At 45.6% G+C, this 17,205-nt stretch overlaps 1 protein-coding gene across 3 annotated transcripts in view; it reads right to left on the bottom strand.

Moving 5' to 3' along the window:
* Positions 1-17,205, bottom strand: part of SPTA1 (spectrin alpha, erythrocytic 1) — a 70,664-nt gene that overhangs the window by 8,290 nt on the left and 45,169 nt on the right. For all 3 annotated transcript variants that reach the window (XM_019433327.2, XM_019433326.2, XM_053908892.1), the window contains exons 31-43: positions 16,897-17,000; positions 16,128-16,290; positions 15,735-15,866; positions 15,097-15,234; positions 14,825-14,929; positions 13,320-13,528; positions 11,825-11,945; positions 11,199-11,320; positions 10,302-10,434; positions 7,073-7,171; positions 5,979-6,141; positions 5,280-5,356; positions 1,929-2,138 (exon numbers count right to left, since the gene is read on the bottom strand). In XM_019433327.2, the coding sequence (XP_019288872.2) occupies positions 1,929-2,138; positions 5,280-5,356; positions 5,979-6,141; positions 7,073-7,171; positions 10,302-10,434; positions 11,199-11,320; positions 11,825-11,945; positions 13,320-13,528; positions 14,825-14,929; positions 15,097-15,234; positions 15,735-15,866; positions 16,128-16,290; positions 16,897-17,000 (1,776 nt within the window). The remainder of the gene's footprint in view (positions 1-1,928; positions 2,139-5,279; positions 5,357-5,978; positions 6,142-7,072; positions 7,172-10,301; positions 10,435-11,198; positions 11,321-11,824; positions 11,946-13,319; positions 13,529-14,824; positions 14,930-15,096; positions 15,235-15,734; positions 15,867-16,127; positions 16,291-16,896; positions 17,001-17,205) is intronic.

Below are 17,205 nucleotides of genomic sequence, written 5' to 3' on the forward strand. Positions count from 1 at the left end.
AGCTCCCACCCTCTGGTCTGTACCCTTACTCCTACGTTACTGTCTGGCGTTCTCCATATGCTCTCAATGACTGAATTCTCTGAATTTCTGAACAACAGAAATAGCATGGATTGTTCCAAACACTGGTGATCAAAACCAGTTTTGGATTTAAAATGTATCACAGATTTGGGGCACCTGGGTGGCTCATTCAGTTGGCCATCCGACCCTTGATTTCGGCTCAGATCATGATCTCGCATTATGGGATCAAGCCCCATGTCCAGCTCTGTGCTGACAGAGTGGAGCCCGCTTGGGATTTTCTCTCACTCCCTCTGCCCCTCCCGCATGCTCTCTCTCTCTCTCCTTCCCTCTAAAATACCCACATACATACATACGTACTCAGAAGTTTATACTTCCCAAGAGATTTATTTTAAGCAAATATGAAAATGAGTTTTCATCCCCAAATATGGAGGTTAAAGAGGAAAACATTGGCCTAAATGGAAGGGAGATTACGAACCATTACACCATTACATCTTACCCTATACTCATTTGGGCAATGTATATGCTAAAAATAGACCAGTACAGAGAAATTGACTTGGCTCCTATACAGGAAATAAAAAAAAAAACCTATAAAGTATTTCGTATTATTTTTGTAATATTCTGGATCACCTGAGTATTTTACAAAGATTTTAAAATCAGAAAATAAAATAGCAAATCTCTTTGCAGTTCAAAAATTAAGCTAAATAGAATCAGAAGGTAAAGCATCTTTCTATCTAGAATGCATATATGTGTGTAAAGTTGCCCCCAAATTGATTTAATTTTTCACTTAAGATTTATTTCTGTAGGTTCCATACCAACAGAGTAGTTAGCTAAGCATCCAGACTGACTGATTTTTGTCCGTGCGTCTGTTTCCTAATTCCCCTGCCTGTCTTAACTTGCTGCCCGGTATAATACTTATGGCCTAGGAGTGCTCAGTAATGTCACTGACCATCCTGACTTCCTTTTATTATTGGTATTTTTTATGATCAACATCCAATACCCTAGCGGCCACCACTAGAAAGAACATTTTCATCACTTATACCTACATAGAACTTAGTGGTTTGCGCTGCATTTTCAGATCCATTATCTCTTAATAGTCATAACAGACCAGCAGGAAACAGTCGTAATATGATCCAATTTCATAGATGGCGGAATCAAGGCTCAGAGATGTTAAGGGACATATACAAGGTCTCCCAGCCAAGAAAGATCAACACAAGGTGGGAACTCAGGTTTTACTGGTTGAGTGCTCCTTGTGTCTGGGCTAGAGAAAAGCCCAAGGACAGCCTTACCTCCCACCTGTCAGTTTAGTTCTTTCAAACACTAGGACCTTTCACCCTTTGACCCACCTACTTCTTCTACTACATGTGCCTGGCTTCTCTCTCAAGTCAGCTGGACAACTGACAAGTCAGTCTTAAAAGAAACAAACAAACAAAAAACACAACCTATCAATCTAAAAAAAACCCCAGTAACTTCTTATTCAGTAAGAATGCCAGGGCGCCCAGGTGGCTCAGTCGGTTAAGTGTCCGACTTCAGCTCAGGTCATGATCTCATGGCTGGTGGGTTCGAGCCCTGCATCGGGCTCTGTGCTGATGGCTCGGAGCCTGGAGCCTGCTTTGGATTCTGTATCTCCCTCTCTCTCTCTCTCTCTCTGTCCCTTCCCTGCTCATACTCTGTCTCTCCGTCTCTTAAATAAACATTAAAAAAACTAACAAAAAATTAAAAAAATAAGAATGCCTTCCTGATACTTTCCACGCACTCACTCCAATGTCTCTAGATTACCCAAACAGGGTTTCCAGTATCTATTTCTGGATTCCATGGCTAATAGAATATACAGATAGTGGACGACTGATTATGGCTCATCTCTCTCTCTCTCTCTCTCTCTCTCTCTCTCTCTCTCTCTCTCTTTTTTTTACCTTCTTTAGGGGAAGCTGCTTTTCCAGCAAGTTCTGTCTGTGGGCTGCAGAGGCTTCCAGCAGCTCCCCCCAGCGCCTCAGCAGGGCAGCATGGCGCTCCTCAATGGCTTTGGTCTGGCTGTGCTGAGCGGCCACCAGCTGGTCCTTCAGGTCAGTTATCTCCGACAGCCTGTCTTGCTGGAAGCTCTGTAGGCTGGCGTCCAGCGTGTCCTGGGAAAGACCCAGACAGGAGCTGTGAGCGGAGATACAACCCAGATTCCCGGGGCCAGTCACACCTGGGTTCTACCAGATCTTTTATCATGGACAAGACAAGGTCTAGGAAAGGATTAGAGTGATGACCAAGCAGAAGGAGACGTAACTTCGAGACTTAAGTGAATGTCTGTGGTTGGAAGTATGGCTGAGTTTGAGTGGATGTGTGTTTTATAACCAGACCTTAGGGTAGGTGTAATATTAATATTAAGGGAATACGGGAGCATGGGACGATCTTCCGCATTTTTTGAGTCAAAACTAAATGCTTCCTCCAGCTCGCATCCTTTCTAAGACTCTTTTGCATCCTCTGTTAGGTTTTGTGTTCTGATTGGTAGCAGACAGCTCACTATCAGAGATCTTGGAGGTATACACACCGACAACAGACCTCTTGCGGGGCTCAGTTGGATCACGATTCATGGTGTGTGTGTGTGTGCGTGCGGTGTTGAAATCAACATCACAAAGTTCTGGATACTGAACTTCCAGATTTAATAGGGTGGCTTGCATATGATTAATTCTCCCTTTGAGAATAACTACAACTGCTGGATAAAAGCACAAAGCATCAGCTGTTTGAAAGAGAGCAGAATGCAACTCAGGTAACGACACCTCAAAGGATCAAAATTCTAGAGACGAGGAAACAGTATTAAGGTCAGAGTAATATTCTCTGTCACCTTTCCCTATGACGTGCAGGCTGCACAGGCCAAGAGGTTGAGGGCAACGCAGCTGCTCCGAGCTCTTGATAATCTCAGGAGGCTAAAGAGACAGTTTCTGGGGAATTGGGCAGCCAGGGTGGAAAACGAACTGCAGAAAAATAGGTTCGATATTCTGTCTGTTTTCTCCTCCAGGCGTCTACAGATTCCTAAACTGCACAGGCCAGGAGTCCTAGAAGCCCAGCAGAAACAGTAGCAAAAAGTCAAAGATGCTAAGTAGGCTCCTTGCTAATCTCACAGCGCTGAGTTGAAAACACAAAGAGGGGAAGCCCCCCTGAAAGGCGTTTACTTAAACCCTTGAAAGGCCTGAGTAAGAGCCAATGAAAAAAAGGCAAGTCCCCACCCCAAAAAATGAAATTATGTCTCATATCATTTCAGTCCCTGACCAAAAAGTAGGGGTTGGATGGGGGATGGAAGTGTTAAATCATAAACATAAGTAAATATTCATCAGTTACATTACTTTAAATGTATATAGACTCGGGGTGCCTGGGTGGCTCAGTCAGTTGGGCGTCTGATTTCGGCTCAGGTCATGATCTCATGGCTCGTGGACTCGAGCCCCGCATCAGGCCCTGTGCTGACAGCTCGGCGCCCGGAGCCTGCTTCGGATCCTGTGTCTCCCTCTCTCTCTTCCCCTCCCTCGCTCACGCTCGGTCTCTGTCTCTTTCTCAAAAATAAATAAACATGACAAAAATTTCAAGTGTAAATAGACTCACCCCTTCCAATAAAATGATCAAATTAGATAAATAAAGCAATCCTCACTGTGAAATTTATAGCAGACACATCTAAAATACAAAGATACTCTGCACTTCCATGTTTATTGCAAAATTGTTTGCATTCGCCAAGATACAGAAACAACCTGAATGTCCATCAACAAATAAACAAAGAAGATGTGATGTGATGTGATGTGTGTATAAAATGGAATATTATTCAGCCGCCAGATGGAAGGGAATCCCGCCACTTGTGACAATTTGGATGAAACTTGAGAGCGTACGTTAAGTGAAATAAGCTAGACAGAGAAAGACAAACGCCACTTGATATCACTCACAAGTGGGATACAGAAGAGCTGCACTTAGAGAAACAGAGCAGACTGGTAGTTGCCATGGGCTGGAGGGTGGGGAAGATGGGAGATACTGGTCATAGGATACAAACTTCCAACTAAATGATTGACTAGTTCTGGGCATCTCACGTAGAACACGATGATCACAGCTAATACTCCTGTGTTATACACCTAAAACTTGTTAAGAGAGTAGATCTGAAATGTTCTCAGAAGAGGCAATTATGTGATGGGAGGCAGGTGTCAGCTACAAGGGTAATCATTTTGCATTCTATACATGTATCAAATAAACAACAAAAATTATAAATATAAAGACATAAATGTAAAAAAGAAAACAACCAAAGGATAGAAATATGGACGGCAAACACTAAACAAACAAACAAACAAACAAACAAAACACTGGTACTCTAGATTGTGAAAAAGTAGACTTTAAATCAAGAAATGTTATTAGAAAGAACATTTCATAATAAAAAGGATTCAGTTCATCAAGATGACTCATAATTCTAAATGTCAACACAACCTTTAACTTAGCTTCAGAATGTATAGAAATAATGGAGCATTTAAGCAACATGATTAACAACCAAAACCTGACAGGTAACAAAAAACACTGGAAAGTACACATGCTTTTCAACTGGACATAGACTATTCACCAAAACAGACTATTTTCCGGATGTAAACGAAGCTTCTAAAATAATAGAGGGTGTGTTTTTAAAACAAAGTAGAATTAGACAAGATATAAATGTCAAAAAAGATAGTAAGAACATTTCCAAGTGTTGGGAAATTCAGCTAAATACAATAGGAGATAACCAATGGGTCAAATAAGAAATTAGACAGAAGCATTTTAACTGAGTGAAAATAACAAAAGTAACATATGAAATTGTGAGGTGCTGCTAAAACTTTACTTACAGGGAAATTCATATCCTTATATCAAAATATTAGAAAAGGAGTGGCTAAATATTTGGTAATCTAAATAAATATCCACCTTGAGAATTTTTTAAGAAAGAAGTTAATCCCAAGGAAAGAAAAAGAAAATGAGAAAGATATAAAAAGGTATGAGTGGGGTAATATCCAAAGATATAACAGAGAACAATAAAAAAAAACCCTAAAGCTGGTTCTCTGATAAAAATGATGCACACCCAGCAGCAGCAAGACTGAGGTGAGGGAGAGAAAGAAAAAAACTAGCAAGTTATGCATATGGGGAAGAAAAAGAGGAACAATATTGCAGGTCCTACAGACAGTAAAACCACAGAATTTGGGAATGGAATAATCCTAGTGTTCAGCTTCCGTGCACGTGGGCTGTGGTCACCATGGGCACCTGCCCACGAGCAGCCCTGTCCTTACCTGCTTTGCCAGGAGAGCAAGTGATGCAGCGAGGTCTGTATCATTGCCATTGGTCTTCAGACTTGCTTCCTTGTCAGCTAGAGAGCAAAGACGATTAATTAGAGGGGAAACACGGTTGCTCCTGAATCAGCTTTGGTAAGGAGAAAAGGAATATTCCCTACAAGCCATTAGACAACCTCCTGACTCCCGGAGTGAGTCATTTATTGGAATATGGGAGCAGTGGGGGGCTGATGGGTGGTCTCTCTGGACTTACGCAGTGCAGCCCTGACTGAAGCTGAGCTGGGACCAACACTTCTGGGTGGTTTGGAAAACAAAGGAAAATTGCAGATCAGGCATGAGTTAAAAACAATCAAACACGCTATTTTTTTTTAGAATGTTCTGCTATAGCTCTGCCCTTCTGAATAGCACATGCGAAATCACCAATTCCCCAAAAATGTGTTTTATGGAATTCTGGTCCTCAGTCACCCCTCAGCATGTTTGTGTGTGTGTGTGGGGGGGGGGGGGGATGAATGTGTGTGTGTGTGTGTGTGTGTGTGTGTGTATGCACATGTGAGTGTAACTATGTCCAGAAAGGGTAGGAGTGAGTGATGAGGGAGCATCTCTTTTCTCACCAGAAGCGAGAAAACCGCAGAATCTTTCTACCGATGGAATTTACCAGCATTTCTCACACCCAAGGACCTTGGCCTTCACATGCCATACCTATCCAGGCCTCCACCACATCAGCCTTCCAGCTGAACTGCTGAAAGTCATAATCATCTTCCAATTGCAACTTCCAAGCAGCCATCGCCTTAGCCAGAGAAGGGATCTTTTCGGTCAGAGTCTGTATCTTGGTGGCTACCTTCTCCGTGCGCTGACTTTTCTCCTGAGACACCAAGATGGAGAAGAGAAGGAACAGATACACATTGGTGGGTGTCCATGGCTAGAAGTTGAATTCTTCAGTCTGATAAAAAGGTGGCATCTCTCTCATTACAAATACGTAACTATTCTCCTCTGGGTCGACTGCAGTTATCGTGTTATTGTATTTTTCATCCGTGCCGGGATGGTTACTTCCACTCTAGCATTTAGGAGATCTTCTCGTGTGGGGCCACATGAGTGTGACTTTCTTAGCCGGAGTCCCCTCTGTTTAAGGATGTTTGTATAGTACTTAGATCAGTGAGAGTTTATAAAAACAAGCATTTGTACCAAAGAATGATTCTCAAATTACAAAGGGCTTTCAGTGTGGTCCTCTTCCCTAAAGGCGCACAAAGAACTTCTTTATGTTTTTACAATACTCTATAACCAAAGCACGCGATAAGATGTTTATAAATGTCTTACAGTGAGTAAGAGGGTCAACAGAGGATTTAAGGAAATCTGAGAGATATGCCTGTAAGAACTAGAAAAAAAGAATTTCCAAAAAACAGTGACTGAACAGATAATTATGTGCTCAGAACAAAAATAAGATAGCTACGAAGAGATTATTAAAATTCAATGTGTGGGGGTGCCTGGGTGGCTCAGTCGGTTGGGCGTCCGACTTGGGCTCAGGTCATGATCTCATCGTTTGGGAGTTTGAGCCCCACATCGGGCTCTGTGCTGACAGCTCGGAGCCTGGAGCCTGCTTTGGATTCTGTGTCTCCCTCTCTCTCTGTCCCTCCCCGACTTGTGCTCTGTCTCTCTCTATCAAAAATAAATAAACGTAAAAATATTAAAAAAATAAAATAAAATTCAGTGTATGGTTTTAGCACTGCTCATGATTCTGTATTTGGACCAATCCCTTTTGGAAAATGATCTTGGCCTGGAATCCCTGAAGTACTCACCTTATTTAAAATATCTTCTCCTTGAGCACACACATCTTGCAGTCGGGTCTCATGGACAGCAAAGTCATTTTCCAATGCTTCGTGCTTCTTTAGCAAGCTCTGTGGAAATGAGTCCGTGAGAATCGACAAATCCAAGCCTGGACAGTCTAACCCAACCATATTCTGACTCCCGTTGATGCAACTCACAGGAACGATTTGGCTACACTAGGGGGGCGTCCACTTTTTCCTACACAGTGCCACTAAATGCCTCCCCTAAAGCTCTCCACTTGCCATAAAGGGCAATCCTACCAGAAAAGAAAGAAGTAAAAGAAGACAGTGACACTGTTTCTAACTTACTAGGGTGAACGTAGGTTTTTCTGGACTTTGGAATGAGAGTGTTGGTCAAGGTAATACACGCGGATTCCTCCATTTTGAAATGTACATAATTCCATGAAATGTTGTATCTCACAGAAAAAGAATAAGTGTCATCCTATACTAAGAGTGGACATAAAGGCAGGTAAAGAAGGCCCTGAGCTGTTTTGAATCTCAGTCTTGAACTTCTCTGGGTCTAACTGCTGCTGGTAGGATGGGGAAAGGAGTGTGGACAAAGCCCAGAAGCAGTGAGTCTCCTCCTTCTTTGTATTCTCCCGAGTGTTTTCCAGACAAGGCAGCCCTGCCCACCACCACCCTCCATCCACGAGGGCCTGGGCTGGCTCGGCTGCCTCCTCCTGGTCCTGTCCCCAAAGCACCTGCCCACTTTTCCTTCTATACCACATACTAGGCTGGGCCAACAGGAAGAAATGGATTTTGTGTGACTAACACGCTTTTTAACTGCCACATTTTGCAAACAAAAGGTGTTCTTAGGCACGGTTATTTCTTTAAATACAAGATGCACTGCATGATATTGGATGACTGTATATTTCATCTTTATGCAGAAACTGTACATGGAGATTGGATACGGATCCACAATATAAGATAGACTGATTTAGCCGTGTTTTATGTACACACAATATATGAAATAAAGTCTCTTTAACCCCATCTCCTTCTGTTTCCAATCTCTTTTCTGTGTTTCCCCTTGGACACTCTGGACAGCTCAGGTGCCTCACATCTAATTCATGCTTCCTTTAAATAAAGTCTAGGTGTCCCTCCTTCAAATACATTCCTAAGTCCTAAGTAGCCTCCTCAATGTTGTGTTAAAAGTCGATAAGGCCAAAGCTTAAAACTTAACTTTAAATATATCTTTTATGGTTCTTGTAGTTGTAAGAAGTTGATCAGAAATATCTTCTCTTCTCCTCACATGTTAAACAAAGAGAGAATATGAGATTGGGGGCAGGAAATCTAAATCCAACGACAGGTAGGCAACTCTCTTTTCTTACATTTGCCAATCTATACGGGTCCAAGAACCCCCAAACTCAGAGGACCAATTGTTTTCTTGATAAAAGATGACACAGAAAGGCTAGGTGGATAGGCATCTTAAGGTAATGGTGAAGATTATTAGCAATAAATCCGCATAAAAATCTATTCCTGGAATTTGTATGTTACTGCAAAGACTTTTCATTAAAACGAGTCTTTGAATGTGATGGTCTAAGTGTACTTATCGAAAGATCAAGATTGGCTGAATGGCTTTAAAAATGTGACCCAGCTATATGTGGTCTACAAAAGCCGCACTTCAAATAGAACAGCATGAGTGGGCGTGAAAGTGACAGGCTGGCCGGGAGGGACACCTGCGGAACAAAGAGCCACTGGACAGTCACAGGCACAAAGATGAACCGCGCCCGATGCCTCATCTCAGACGACAGTGAACTCAAAACAGCTAATGGACCTAAGATGAACACGTAAATCTCTAAAGTTCTAGAAAAAGACATAGCGGCTTTTCATGATCTTGGGCGAGGCCAAACGTTTGCATTTTTGACACAGAAGCACAGAAGGTCAACAGTTAAAGCAAACAAACATTACGCTGAAGAAAATAAGGCAGCAAATAAGCACACAAAAAACTAGCCATCAGGGAAATGAATATTGAAACCACAAGGAGATACACCACACTCCTATCAGATTGTGTAAAATAAAAATGGTGACGGTACCAAATCTTGGCAAGAATGTGCTGGAAGGCGCCATCACTCACGCGCTGCCAGCGAGTGGGTAAGACGGTACGGCCGCTCTGGAAACAGTTGAACACTTTTATAGTTTTATGCATATATACTTTTTTTTACAGAACCAAATATGCAGTGATCCTACAGCAATTCGATTCCTGGACATTTATGCCCAAGGAAGGAAGACTCACGTTTACATGGAAGCCTCTGCATGGATATCGATAGCAGCTTTACTCGTAACAGCTCCAAAGTGGAAACGACCCAGACACCCTTCAACAGGTGACATCCACGCCATGACATGCCACCCGGCAATAGCACTGAATGAACTGTTGTCACACACAAGCTGAGCGAGTCACCAGGGAACGACGCTGTGCGAGAGGCCAACTGCCCAAAGTTACGGACTGTATGAGTTCATCTATGCAACATTCTTCATACGTCCAAAATTACAGAGGCGTAGAGTAGATTAGGGGTTGCCTGGGGTTAAGGGGGGGCAGAGGGAGGAGGGTGTTCTGCAAGATGGTGACGGTGACGTGCTGCCTCTTGACTCTGTCAGTGTCGAAGTGCCGGCAGGTGTTACCACGGGAGGAAACTGAGTAAAGTGCCCATAGGACCTCTCTGTATTACTTCTTACAACTGCACGGGTACCTACAGTTCCCCAAACGTAAGGTTTGATTTTAAAAAGCAAAGCCTTGGGAATGTTTGATACGAAAGCTTAAACCACTCATACATGTGCAGTGTGTGCACATGTCCCAGAAGACGTTTCAAACGAGAGGAGTTAGTGGTGGGGATTTCATGCCACGTGCAGGTTTTAAGTTTTCCATCGCCAGTGTGAGCCTTCCCTTATGTCATCACGTAAGAGTGAATGAATCTCCACAGAGACTTCTCGGTAAATCCCTAAGTTTTAAGGCTACTAGGCGGAGACCTCAAGGTCCCAAGAATATCATTATCTTATGATCACCTTCTCAAAAGCTCTAAAACTCCATCTTAACTCAAGATCACATGGACCACTTGGTCATTTCTTGATTGGAAAACTCAATAGTGTATTCACAAGGGTGTCTCTAAATTATAGAACTAGTCTACCTGCCAGGTCGCCCTTCTAAAATTTGATTTTCTGGAAATTGCAACCAGTGGCCAGGCATGAGAATGTTTCCACTACTCACCTGAGTAGTGGCCAGTGTGTCCCCAGAACCCCCTCGGGCAACCATAGCTTCCTTTTCACTGATCCAAGCTTCTTCCTCCTCAGCATTCTCCATGAACTTCAGGTATTCTAGGGATTCTTCCAGTCGGAGCCCTCTGCAACAGGGCAGTGAACCCCAGTGAGGATGGGGAGAAGTCAGCACGCGGGGGACTATACTGAGCAGCACAGCCGCACGAGGCAGACGCACAGGACAATCTGATCTGAGCTCCTGTGAACAGGGGGAGGCCCTGACCCCAGAGGTCCTGTTCTGTGGCATCTCCTGCTCCCTGGGAGTCTTTGCTGCTGGGAGGGAGCTTCGTCCAAACACGAGTGCCCAGCTGGAGAACAGCGCCAGTGAGCTAAGGTCTCTTTCTATTCTGTGTGCTGCCTCTTATATAGTGAAGACACCTCAAAAAGCTAGATGTTTCCTTCTACTCCCCAGCAAGACACATCTTCTTACCGCCAACAGGTATGGAATTATAGGCAGAAGTTATTTGCTTTGGCCATCTGGCTACAAGGGAGGAAATCTACCCCTCGTTCTTTGCTTCCTAGGGGCTGCACAAAGCGCCAAGCCTGGGAGCGGGGTGGGTCATACAAAGTAAAACAGACCCGGGGGCCACGGCCCGGTGAGAAGGATGGCTGGCATGTGGGGACAACCACGATAGCCGTGAGCGCAGGAGCCGGCGGGTGGCGAGGCCGTGGCGGTGGCAGCCGCCTGGCCTCTTCCCCGGGGCAAAAGGGGGCAAGCTGAGTGGAACACTGACATCTGGACAGGGACTTTGAAGATCAATAGAGACGGGGGGCTGGGGAGAGCAGCCAATGCTAAGCCCAATACCAACAATCCAGGAAGACAACGGCCTCCGTCCGATCCCCAACTCACCGAGTGCTGGCCAACTCTTTGAGCTTCTCCCATTGTTGAAAAAGATGAGTCAGGCGCTCCTGGATCTCCTCTCGCCCCACAGCAGCCTTGTCTCCCAGCCTCTCTGCCGCATCCAGAATATTCTGAAGGACACACCCCCATGTCACACTACTCCACGATCTCTCTCTCCCTCTGTCTCCATTTAGTCATCGTTCCCCCCAACAAGGTACCCAGCCCTTCCGACCCTCCACATCATTTACAATCTCCAGTGCTCGCACCAGGCTACACTCCATGACCCGCTTTCTGGATTATTCACGGTCGCAGGGTGACCCTGCTGCCGAGCCAGACACAGACTTGTCTCCTTCCCTTATGGCTCGGCTCAAGTACAGTTTTCCCAGAGGTCCCAGCCTGCATCCTAACACCAGCAACAGTGCCTGGGGTGTTGAAAGTGCCCCTTCCAGGGGAAAACATGGGTCTCCGCACAGACCCCTTCTGTCCCTAGGGGGCAACAGGCAGAGGAGGGAAGAACACCTGTGAACTCCATGCCCAGCTCTCTGTGTGCCCGCAGGCCACCTCCACGTGAGGCAGCCTCACCCCGCTTGTCTGCGGCACGAGGGAGGGCTTGAGATCGCCTCCACTCTTCCTACCTGGATGGTGGGTTCGTGTGCCTGCAGCTCCCCTGCCAGGCGCTTGTGCTTCCTCAGCAGGTTCTGAACGCCCTGCAGGTCCCTGCCGTAGTCCTGGGAGCTCACTTGTAACAGCTTCTCCCTGGGACCAAGGAAGGAAACCCCAAATGCAGTTTAGACGTGTGAGGCCATCCGAGAGCGAGGGTTTTCTAAGAGTGGGTGTGTGGCTGGGGGGTGAGGAGGTGGTAAATTCCGGTAACCACAAAGGTATTTGGTGCCAGAGGCTTTCTGCCAAGCTCCCGACTTAATCCAAACACCAAGGAAAGTAACATACTGGGGGCACCTGGGGGGCTCGGTTGGTTAAGTGTCTGACTCTCTTGATTTCGGCTCAGGTCATGATCTCATGGTTCGTGAGATCAAGCATCTGACTCTGTGCTGACAGGGCAGAGTCTGCTTGGGATCCTCTCTCTCTCTCTCTCTCTCTCTCTCTCTCTCTCTCTCTTCCCTCTCCCCGCTTGTGTGCTGTCTCTCAAAACAAGTAAATAAACATTAAAAAAATAACATACTGATCCCCACTGTACCCACAGCTGTAAGAGCCTTCCCTTTCATTCCCTTGCCTGCCTACTGGCACACCTTTTCTTCTTTGCTCAAGAACATACGCTAATGATTGGTTTTCAAAAACATTAATACACACATATCAATGAAGCCATGCACATACATGACTTTCATGGCTTTATTATTTTTGTCTACTAATATCAATAGTGAACTTAGGTAGAATGGGTGTAAAAAGTTGATACCATAGGAGTCATGGCAGTCGGGTTGCTTCCAAGTGAACAATGTTTGAACATCGCCACAAAGCACAAGACAGGGCTACGTAGACAAGATCATATTATCTCATTGCTTCTAAAGCTTTCTAAGATGTCCTCCATGCTGCCCTATATACAACACTTCCCTCTAAGTCATTGATTACTAGTGAGAATCAACAGGTTTGTACGAGAGGAGCACGAGGAGGCAGGTTAAATGGGAAGTCGGGAAAATAATTTGATTTACTAAGATTTCCCCAAGTGTACTTTTTACAACGAAAGCAGAATTAGTAACGAACCCATGGCAGGTCCTGTGTCCAGTTCAGTGGCACCTTTGAGTCACAGGATAAACGGGGAATAAGGACAAGGATGTCGCCAGCTGAGTAAGCTGTAAAGGCCCAGCTGTCTCATTCTGACATCGCACACGCTGTGAACCCTCTAGAACAAACACACAAGGTTTCTTAATTTTGTTCCCAGAGTGTACGTGAATTGCTCCCTACTTCTCCAAGCCTGCCTCCTTCTGCCTGCATCCAGTGAGGGAATTTGAGAAAAAGAAAACCAGTGTTAAATTTAGGCTAAGGCAGACACGATTAAGAAGTGCTATCAACTTTGAGAAACAATGACGCGTTTCATTTCAGCAGCAAATGGGAACCTGTTTAACAGATCATCTATTCTCCTGGATCATTCACACAGTGTGAGTTGGTAGTACATACTCTATCCACGATTCCTCATCGTCTAGATCCTGGAAGAACTGGAACAAGGCATAGGCCTCTTTCAGCGTCTCGTGGTGTGCAGCCGCTAAGTTCCGGACATTCAGGAAGCGTTCATTGACATTATCCCTTTGCTCCACAATCTGGTCAACATTGAAAGTCCCACCGGAGAGCAGACGAGTTGCTGATTCATTCAGGTCCTTGAGAGCATCCTAGAAAGTGCAGGGGTGCTCAGTGAACGGAACCCCACAGGCTTTGAGTACATTCTGGATTTCAACTACCACTGGTTCGTGTTCGAGGACTGGGTGGAACAGATTGCTTTCGAAGATAATTTGATGATACGCCCTTTTAACTCAGATGGGATAAGGGTAAAGACAGTAACAAGACTATGTTCCTTAAACCGTACGTTTTGCCTGCTGGTGTTCTGCTTTGCATTTTCCTCCTCTCCCCAACTGGAAAATGAGTGTGAGTAAGTGTGTCTCCAAAGAGGACTGTCCTCTTCACGGTAGTCCTGGATTTGGCAGATGGATCCATAGGAGTATTCAAGAACAGCTACGCGACCATAAAGTCCCTAGGCTGGCCACATTGGGAACACACCCAGCCTGTTCTGCCTGTTTTTCTGCCCTTCTAGCGATGTCGATGTCGTGGGGGAATATCATCGAGTCCTAAAGATCTGAACTTAGAAAGCATTTGACTACTTGCCCTTCCTGTGCATATCTCTGCCGCGAAATAAAATCGATAATATAAAATTCTTCAGTATGAGCAGTGTCCTGGTGGCTCAGTCGGCCAAGCTTCCGACATCGGCTCAGGTCCTGATCTCACAGTCCGTGGGTTTGAGCCCCACGTTGGGGTCTGTGCTGACAACTCAGAGCCTGAAGCCCCTTTTGGATTCAATCTCTCTCTCTCTCTCTCTCTCTCTCTCTGCCCCTCCCCCTCCACGCCCTGTCTCTCTCTCCTTCAAAAATAAATAAACATTAACAAAATTTTTTTAAATTCTTCAGTATGAAATTAATACCTGCCAACCTGTTTATCGTTGCTCCCAAGACACATATCTGCTTGATACTGGAATGCACTGGAATTCTCCATGGAAATTCCAGAGTGCATATTTAATTCAACTTCATTGCACCTGATGTCCCCTTCTCATCTTTTTGCCCTCTGTATTTATGTAAAATAAACTTGCAGTTTCTTTCCAAGACAGATCGAATATGAGCTTTGGAAGATAGTGAGTTTATATGCGTGCATCATTCAAAGGTAGACACGATAACTTTAGGCCCCTCTTTCTGGAGCCTTAGAATCTACAGTTTCATGATAATTGGTTAGCAGTGATCATTGCCACAGCTCTGCAGCTCATGAATTTGACCTGACGGTAACGACTGCTGGCTGAGGACACTAGTCAGTTTTGGTCAGGTTTGCCAAGAAAGCGTTCCCCAACGGCCTCCTGAGACGAGGGAAGAAAGCCAGAAGCATTTGCATTCAGCCAACAGGACTGAGATTCCAACACCACCTACCTCTCGGGCCGACATCTCCGTTTCCAACAGCTGATGTTTCTTGAGCAAGTTTCCGGCCGAAGCCAAATCCCTGGCCTGATCTTTCATGGCCAGCAGTGTCTCTGCCTGGAAATAAAGGGATATGCAGCAAAGCTTCCAGATGAAGCCTGTCCTTAGGGAGAACAACATTAGCAACCATGTCCCCCAACTTTCCCCAAGAGAGTCAAGTTAAATCCATTTAACTGGCAACATTTACTAAGCTCCCGTGCCCCCGCCCTTCCAGGTGCAATTACCTCTGAGAGCCAGAACTTAAAGTCCTGGATGCTTGTGTTGAACCTCTGTTGGCGACTCGCCTCATCGAGCTTCTGTCCTTTGTCAGCTGTTTTCTCAAGCAGGTAGTCCCACTGTCTCTGCACTTCCTGAAGTTGTTTCTGACCCAAAGAAATCTGGGGGTTACTATGGTCTTTAGGATCCTGAGTCCTGTGACAATGTGGAAGGCTTCGGTAGGGGGCTAGGAGTTAGGGCTTAGCCAAAGTCGGCCGGCACTGGAGGGCCATTTTAAGCCAGTCGTGCTCAATCTGGGTAAAGAACAGCAGGTGCTGGGAGGAAGTCTGAAGAAAGGGCCCTGGGTTGCTCCCACAGACTGATGCCTAAGTGGCAAAACCCTCGGCAGGAAGGATAGAAGACGCTAAGCCAGCACGATATCACTTGGGCATTAAGTCTGAGGCTTTCTCGGAGCCCTAGGTCCTGGCTTTGATGAAAGTGGTAAGGTCTGAGCCTCACGGTTTTCTCACTTCTTTTGTGTGGCAGCGGAGGGAAGACCGGTAACCACAGAACACGCTCCACATTCCTACCCACAGAAACTCTGAAGCGGGAAGAGGCTTCTCCTCATGTGCCTTTTAGCCCAAACCATCCTGAGCAGAACCCTTACCCTCACGGTTTCTTCATTGCCATCACATGCCTGCCGCTCAATCAGAGAGTTCCCCAAGGTGAGGACTCCCTTCACCTGCTCAGTTCGGCCGTTGACCTCATTTTCAAAGGCCTTGTGCTTCAGGTATTTCCTCTGAAAGGAAATCAGAAACTAAATCACCCTGGAATCTAGGGAAGTGAGATAGATACATTCTGGGTAAAAGAAAAGAGTGAATGCGCCGTCATAACTAAGGTGGTGACTTCTGAAGGACTCACCCCTTCACGGTAGACTCAGATGCCCCTGAGGGCAGGGCAGGGATCTCAACCATTAGGAAGAGTTGAGTGTTAGGGAGATACCCTGCATCCAGAAATCTGGGGATGCCAGAGTTTTCCAAGATTCCCATTTCGAACTTGCCTGAATGTTGGTGGGATCTTTGTAGGATTCATCACAGGCCGTGGGTAGCATATCACCGATCCATTCCTCCAGATCCTCGAGGTCACGGTAGAATTGTTTGAGGTCAGCATAGTCACCAAGTTTTGTCTGCTCAGCAACCAGTAGTTCTTTGAGAGCCTTCCATCTGGAGGAGGAGGCTAGGTCGCTCTCTGCCCTCGACCCTCGAGGGCAAATGCCCAAGTGATATCAAGCTTTGATGCCATACCCACTGATCTTGCCATTTGCCAAACTGTGCCTTCTCCTTTCATTATTTATAGACTGAAGGAGGAAGAGACTTCTCCTCAGGTGCCTTTTGGCCCCCACCATCCTGAGCAGAACCCTTACCTTCATGCTTTCTTCACTGCCATCACATGTCTGCCACTCCATCAGAAGAGTTCCCCAAGTTGAGGACTCCCTCCGCCTGCTCGGCTCGGCCATTGACCTCATTTTCAAAGGTCATATATTATTATATATTACCCGTTTTATTATATTGATAGGCTTAGTTGTCACAGAATCTCATTATTTTCAAATATGAGATACAGTGGTTAAATCAGGTAATTTTTTTTGTTTTAAGTTACCTTCCATGACTTTAATTCTGTGACTCTCGATCAGAAAGGCTTCCAAGTGTCAAGACAGTTTCAGGCATTTAGAAATGAGAAGGACTCAGAGTGTGACCCCCATCCTCCATGCTAGCCAAGAGGTCCCTTCGTTCCATTTTCCTTAGCTCACAAAACACTTGCTCAGGCCTGACCTGTCCAGCACCCGTTGTAACCGAGCAGCAATCTCTTCCTTGGCATAGTGGTCATCAGCAATGAGCCGCTCCGCAACATTACCTAGCTCCGTGGTCTTCTTGTCCTGGACAGAGGAGAAGGAAAAAGCCCAGATGCCTAGAGATTAGACCTCCGGGGCAATCACAGACTCCTTCCTAGAAAAGAACAGAGACACCCTCTGTGGCTTCACACGGTGGGGGGGAACCAGAGCCAGAGGGTACATGACTGCCACGAAGGTAGATTTAAACTCAACAGGAAGAGCCGGAAGATGGCGGCGTAGGAGGACGCTG

The sequence above is a fragment of the Panthera pardus genome, unplaced genomic scaffold, assembly GCF_024362965.1.
Source record: "Panthera pardus isolate Hobbes unplaced genomic scaffold, ASM2436296v1 HiC_scaffold_21, whole genome shotgun sequence".
Taxonomy (NCBI): domain Eukaryota; kingdom Metazoa; phylum Chordata; class Mammalia; order Carnivora; family Felidae; genus Panthera; species Panthera pardus.